General features: G+C 45.9%; 1 protein-coding gene across 1 annotated transcript; it reads right to left on the bottom strand.

The window, feature by feature from the left end:
* Nucleotides 1–1,302: 1,302 nt before the first annotated feature.
* mrpl2 (mitochondrial ribosomal protein L2) lies at nt 1,303–4,433 on the bottom strand. The gene is made up of 8 exons (XM_084452783.1): nt 4,357–4,433; nt 3,634–3,716; nt 3,320–3,530; nt 3,096–3,237; nt 2,429–2,544; nt 2,036–2,146; nt 1,788–1,861; nt 1,303–1,693 (listed from the first exon to the last, which is right to left on the bottom strand). Exons 2-8 carry the CDS (start codon nt 3,703–3,705, stop codon nt 1,484–1,486), a joined length of 936 nt encoding a protein of 311 aa, XP_084308909.1. The 5' UTR covers nt 3,706–3,716; nt 4,357–4,433; the 3' UTR covers nt 1,303–1,483.
* Nucleotides 4,434–6,426: the final 1,993 nt, after the last annotated feature.

Below are 6,426 nucleotides of genomic sequence, written 5' to 3'. Positions count from 1 at the left end.
CTTTAGTTCCAATCTCTATATTGCTGTTTTTGTGCTTAAATGAAGACTATAAACTTTGATGCTGGCTTTTTATAGTGCTGTATGGATATAAAGCAGTCAATGTCAATCACAATTCCGCCCCATCTTTGAAATGAAAAGCACATTTTTACTCTAAAATGTAAATTGTCCTCACTCTCAATGCCAAATGTGTTCCCCTAATCCATAGTAAGAACCTTAAGAAGCTTAAATCTACAATGCAATAAGACTCCTATCCTGTTAGTCATAAGGAACATTTTCCCTCAAGTATGCACTTTCTTGAAATTATATTTTAGACATTTTAGTTCCAATCCTCAATAGACACTTTTGTGTTCTAATTGAAGAAGTACTGTATTCTGAAGTAAATTTTAGACATGTAGACCTTGTGTCTGCAGGGCCATTTGAAATAGCCCTTAAAGGCTGAGGCTTGTCTAAACATTTTCAGATTTCTCAGTAGTGAGTGATTTACAGAGACTGAAGGGATAGTCGTATTGACTGTGAGAGTAAACGCCTTCTGTGGTGTCAAGCAGACGACTTGGTGGCTTGTTCCGTGGTTGTGTTCTCGTTTTTTTTGCCTCTTCATATTGAAATGTTTAAACTTGGTAACTACCGTGTGTCTGTGCATTCTAATCCCCTCCTGTGCCCTTGTTTTGAAGTGTCCACAGTCTACTCCAAACAGAGAGACAGCCTGGCCCTCATAATCACTCATGTCAAGCCTGGCTGTAGACTTCTAGCTTTGGCGGCGCTGTGTTTGTCCCTGGGGAGACTCAACATACTAAAAGGGCATAACTCAACTATTATATTTCAATGTATGTGACTTCTGAGCGTGTCAGACCTTAATGCTAGAGGTAGCAGGGGACATTTTAACAGAGGAACAATGAGATGGCCTGTTGACTCAATTTAACATTCTGCAGCTCCACATTTACCAGTTCGCTGATATGACATGATATAGTTGCTACTTTTCATTGTGGACTGTTGAAGTTAAACATTATTGTTGGGTGTTAATGGGCTATCTCATTGATCCTGCAACCTGAAATGCCACCCAGATGTCTTTGCACAAACCTTGTTTTAAATGACATGACAGTATTTTTAAATTTACCACTAAAGAAAACATGGGTTAATCTTTGCATGTTTTACTATGGATGTAAATATGTTTTGGAGTTTTATATTGTTTGTTCTTCCCATGCTCTCACAAGCAGCTGTGTTAATAAAATTTGTAACCTTCCATAAATGTCATTTTTTGCCGTGTCTTCTGAGACCCACAATGTTACACTACAGTACAACTACTACAGTCAAAACACTTTAATTGATCGGTGCCAAAGGTCAATTTATATAGAATACATATCAATTTACAGTGCTATAACATACAGCTTTGTCCATATTCATCCGTTCCAATCTTAAAGTGGCGCAGCTGAGATCTGTGGCCCTGGTAATGCCAGAGCAGCCGCGTACGTGTCCGGAGTTCTCGTTACTTAGCGGAGACCGAGGGCAGGTTGACGTAACTCTTCATGGGAGGCAGCGGTCTGATCTTGCGTCCCGCCCAGCCTCCCTTCCTCTGCCACAAGCCGCTGGAGGGCCGGATGCCGAGCCAGCGGTTGCGACCGGCTTTGCCGATGATGCGCTTGTTGTGGTCGATGTTGGACACGCGCCCCACTGTGACCATGCAGGTCTCCAGGACCTGTGAGCCAGAGCAGAAAGTGGGAGATAGTGTAACTATATATTTGGCAAAGGGAATCCTTTCAGCGCGCAGCATCACAAAAATCAAGTCTCACCTGAACTTGGCGTTTGGAGGGAAGCTGGACGATGGCCGTCCCATTCACCTTCCGTAGCAACACTCCACTTGTTCCTGCAGAAACAGAGTAGCTGATCAAAAACAGCACAAGTGACAATCTCTCTCTCTCTCTCTCTCTCCAATCTGGCTTCATTTTAAAATAGGGAGGGGGGTCTTAGGTTTGATGGTGGTGCATAGCCCCATATAACAATCCTTTTCATGACTTTTGAAGAGTACATGGTTGTTTACCTGCAGCGCGGATGCGCTCAGAGCCTTTCCCAGGGTAGAGCTCCAGGTTGTTCACCAAGGTGCCCACAGATAGAGCTCCCAGAGGGTACGAGTCTCCTTCATTGGCTGAGACTGGAGAGGGAGAACGGCCGTGAATACATGAGAAACTGAAGCCATCGCTGCATGTTACACCGAACAGACCTGGGAGACAACATGCTTCAGACTGCAGGTGAAGAAATCCAAGGGATAACATGTAAAAGTGAGACACTTATATGGTCCCCGATGTCTTAAAAACCAGACAGACAGTAACGCATAACATGCATATCCACCTAAAACAATAAGCAACAAAAAACTCCACAGGACAACAGCGACAACAGACTCAGCAAGCACCCAACGATCGGCCTCTGACGTTACCTGCCATGCGGCCAATGGTTCCTGATGTCTTGATGAGGTCTCCAGCCTGCATGTTCTCCGTGGCGATGATCCAACGCTTCCTGTTGCCTCCGGCCACCAGGGCGATATCTGCAGATCTGCTCAGGAACATGGAGAACAAGGGGGAGAGGATATGAAGAGGAAATGGAACCTTGCCACTCTCGCTGCACTTTGATTTTAGCACTAGATTATTCTCTTAATCACTTGTTTAGTGGACCAGCTCAGTGGCCTTGTAGTTAGAGTGTCCACCCTGAGATTGGGAGGTTGGGCTAGTCATATCAAAGACTATGAAAATTGTACCCAATGCCTCCCTGCTTGGCACGCAGCATCAAGGGCTGGATTGGGGGTACGTCCCTGCGACGTACTAGCGTCATGTCCATATACTTGTACAAACTGCCTCACGCTAAGGAATCAGGAGATAGGCTCCTGCCCTAAGGGCCACTAGGCACAATAACTTGTTCAGAGGGGAGATTCATTTGTAAGTTCTGATGAGTAATAGTACACTGACTGCCTACGTTAAATGCAATTATATTGCAAGTCACTTAAAATAAAAGTATCGGCTAAATGACTAATGTAAAAAGTACTCAAGTAAAGTCAGAAGGTCCATGTAGGACAAGAGCCCTGCTCCAAAAAGAAGGTGGAACCTTGCCTGCATGGGTCGTAGCGGACCTCAACGACCCTCTCCTCAAAAGCCTGGTCTTCTTTGCCCACTTCGTAGCGTAGTCTCTGGAAGTCTATCCAACGGTACCTCTGTTTGTGACCACCCCCAATGCCATGAGTCCTGATCTTGCCTGTGTTTCACAAGAGAAACACATGAATGTATAGATTCATTTTCCCTTTTCAGCTCAGTTCAATCCACTAATAGCAACTCACCTGTGTAATCTCTTCCTCCAGTCTTTTTCATGCCGATGGGCCTGATGGTGTACTTCTCCCTCTCCTTCCACCTAGTTCTGTTCTGATCCAAGGAGGCCGTTGTCAGGAATCCTCTGCATTGTCTCGCCGCCCGCAGGAAGGCGGAGGAAGCGGGGGACAGGAGACCGCCAGCCCCGGCCTCCAGAGTCCTCAGCACGCTCTGTCCCACCGCCTGGGGATCCAAAGGACAATGAGGCGCCAAGCTTGCCATGCTACCACCTCCATTCTAGCAACAACAGGGTGAGTGGGTAGACCACATGACAGGCATAGCCTACCTGAGTAGGTAACAGTGCTGGCCGGGACAAACAGAGTGAGCACAGCGCCCGAGTTAGAGACGACACCGCCATGACAATCTCTCCTGGATAACACGGCAAGGAGAGAACATCCAGAGTCAGATTCTTTAGTTGTCACATGTAACAGTAAATGGTCAATGGACTGCACACATCTAGCTTTTATCCAAAGCGCTTTACAATGAAGGCCTCTCATTCACCCATTGACACACCAATGGCGGCAGTTGCCATGGAAGGTGCTAGCTAATTTCGGGCTCACTGTCTTGCCCGAGGTCACATCGACTTGTCGTCAGGAGGAGCCGGGATTCGAACCGCCGACCCTACGATCATTGGACGTCCCACTCTACCTCCTGAGCTACAGCCGTATTTGAGTCATTCAGGTACCGGATGGCTTGGACCCAAACTGTGAGCCAGCTGTGTACGGCTGTCTGACAAACATAGCTATACATATACATTCATTAGCGCATAATCAAAGTATGTGAACGTCTCTCTAACGAGCAGCCTACCTGTCACCAGCTGTCAGCTACAGTAGCTAGCCATCTGTCAAATGCGTGACGCTTAGCTAGCTGTAGCCTAGCTAGTTAGCTAGCCGTTAAGAGGCAGCGTTTTATGGCGCTTATTTTACTAAAAACCTGAGGAATGCATTCAGTTAGTTGGTTAGATAACCACCAGTGTGCACCAGAAACATAAATGTGCCAATTTACCCACCTTTTGGCTATTTCATTACCACACTCTCCGGTGTCCTTCACTTGCTCGCATGTTAAGTCGCAAACTGATGACGTAGGGTAAACTTTTTCTCTTCTTCTTCTTCTTCCTTGGGTTTATGGTGGATCGCAAACAGCTTAAAGGTGCATACCGCCACCTACTGTACAAGAGTGTGCATCATCATGTCATCATCCTAGTGCTTACAGACTACAGTCTGCCCCACAACCGTGTGTCACCCAAGAAAGTAAATAGAGCCTTCCTGCAGATTACCCCTCCCACTCCGTGCCCAATAAACCCCTCAAATTCCATTCCCGTCCTGCCTCTCTGACCTTATCCCGGAGTCTCTCTCTATCTTACGTAGGCTAGGGTAAACCTAAAGAGTTCCTCGTTTTGTAGCCCCTGGGTCGGACCCTTGCTGCGTTCTCTCTCCTTCTCACTCTGCAGGAAGCCGCGGGAAAAAACGTCTGCGAATGAATGACTAAACTGTTGGCCACGAGAAACAAACAACAACAAAACAACTACCAGCCCTGCCAGTGCCCGTGTTGATTGTGTTATCTCCGGCAGATCCTCCTCTTGGTGTGATAGGCCTACAGGGTGGACCATCCTGGAGGACTCAGATCCTCCTCTTGGTGTGATAGGCCTACAGGGTGGACCATCCTGGAGGACTCAGATCCTCCTCTTGGTGTGATAGGCCTACAGGGTGGACCATCCTGGAGGACTCAGATCCTCCTCTTGGTGTGATAGGCCTACAGGGTGGACCATCCTGGAGGACTCAGATCCTCCTCTTGGTGTGATAGGCCTACAGGGTGGACCATCCTGGAGGACTCAGATCCTCCTCTTGGTGTGATAGGCCTACAGGGTGGACCATCCTGGAGGACTCAGATCCTCCTCTTGGTGTGATAGGCCTACAGGGTGGACCATCCTGGAGGACTCAGATCCTCCTCTTGGTGTGATAGGCCTACAGGGTGGACCATCTTGGAGGACTCAGATCCTCCTCTTGGTGTGATAGGCCTACAGGGTGGACCATCCTGGAGGACTCCTTCTGGGGGAGGCAAAGCTCCACTCCACAGCAGCCATTTATTAGGGGCCAGGCAGCGTAGCTGCCGGAACCCTATTGTATTTGCCTATATTATTATTATTATTCTCCATCTTCCACTGAAGTCTAACTTCCCGTGGACAAAAAATCACCAAAATTTGCACAAAGCTCCAGTACTATACCCAAAGTCCTCAACCTGCATTGTAGGTCAATAAACCTGAAGGTGGCGCTACAGCAACAGTCTAAAGTTTAAAACTTAAAAAAAATCATAACAAATCAGCCATAGGTGCTATCACTGTAAAACCACCACGTGAATGTAGTCCCAAGTGAGACAAAACTTTCATACGCTTTGACCTTGCAGGAATTTTGAAGTCCATCACTCTGATTTCTTCATAAACTGTAAAACCTATCAAACCTATCTCCTCCCACATTTATTGTTCAATTGACACCAAAATTGATCTACTGTATCTTCCGACTGTCCTTACCAAACGATCCTCACAGATTTTTGAAATATGAAAAATTGAGCCCACAGCACATCAAAAAGTTTTACTGTTAACAGTTCTGTATACAGTTCCTATTATTTCTCGCCAAATCAATGTCTGATCATCCTCATAAAAAGTGACAACATTGGCCACATATCCAAGATGTAGTATGATTTATTTCAGAATTTTATCTCAAAAATTGAATTTTTTAAAATATGTTTAATTCTGTCCTCTGGAACCAACACTTCATACAGAGAAAACTACGTTACCCACAATCCAAAGCAAGCTCCACGAATCTGAGACATCGCTGTTGGCAACCCTACCCAACCCCCGCCGAGGATTACAATGACTAAATCGATTGATTGGCAACTGACTGAGTACACAGCTGCTGAAGTTAATGTTCAATTATGAAAAAAAAGCAAACAAAACCTGTAACCCACATTTTTCAATCAATTAACACTAAAGTTGCTACACTGGATCTTCAAACTGTCATTCACAAACTCATTGACCAGATAATTGAATTATCAAAATTGATCTTACAATGCATCAAAATGT

The sequence above is a fragment of the Borostomias antarcticus genome, assembly GCF_949987555.1.
Source record: "Borostomias antarcticus genome assembly, chromosome: 2".
Lineage (NCBI taxonomy): Eukaryota > Metazoa > Chordata > Actinopteri > Stomiiformes > Stomiidae > Borostomias > Borostomias antarcticus.
Note: the sequence above shows the minus strand (reverse complement) of the source record. Positions and strands in the feature narration are given on the sequence as shown.

Coding starts and splice junctions, on each gene's coding strand:
- mrpl2 (XM_084452783.1), bottom strand. CDS start 3,705: ATGGCGGTGTCGTCTCTAACTCGGGCGCTGTGCTCACTCTGTTTGTCC. Junction 3,238..3,319: donor TGGAGGAAGAGATTACACAG/GTGAGTTGCTAT, acceptor TGTGAAACACAG/GCAAGATCAGGACTCATGGC. Junction 1,694..1,787: donor CCTCCAAACGCCAAGTTCAG/GTGAGACTTGAT, acceptor TCTGGCTCACAG/GTCCTGGAGACCTGCATGGT.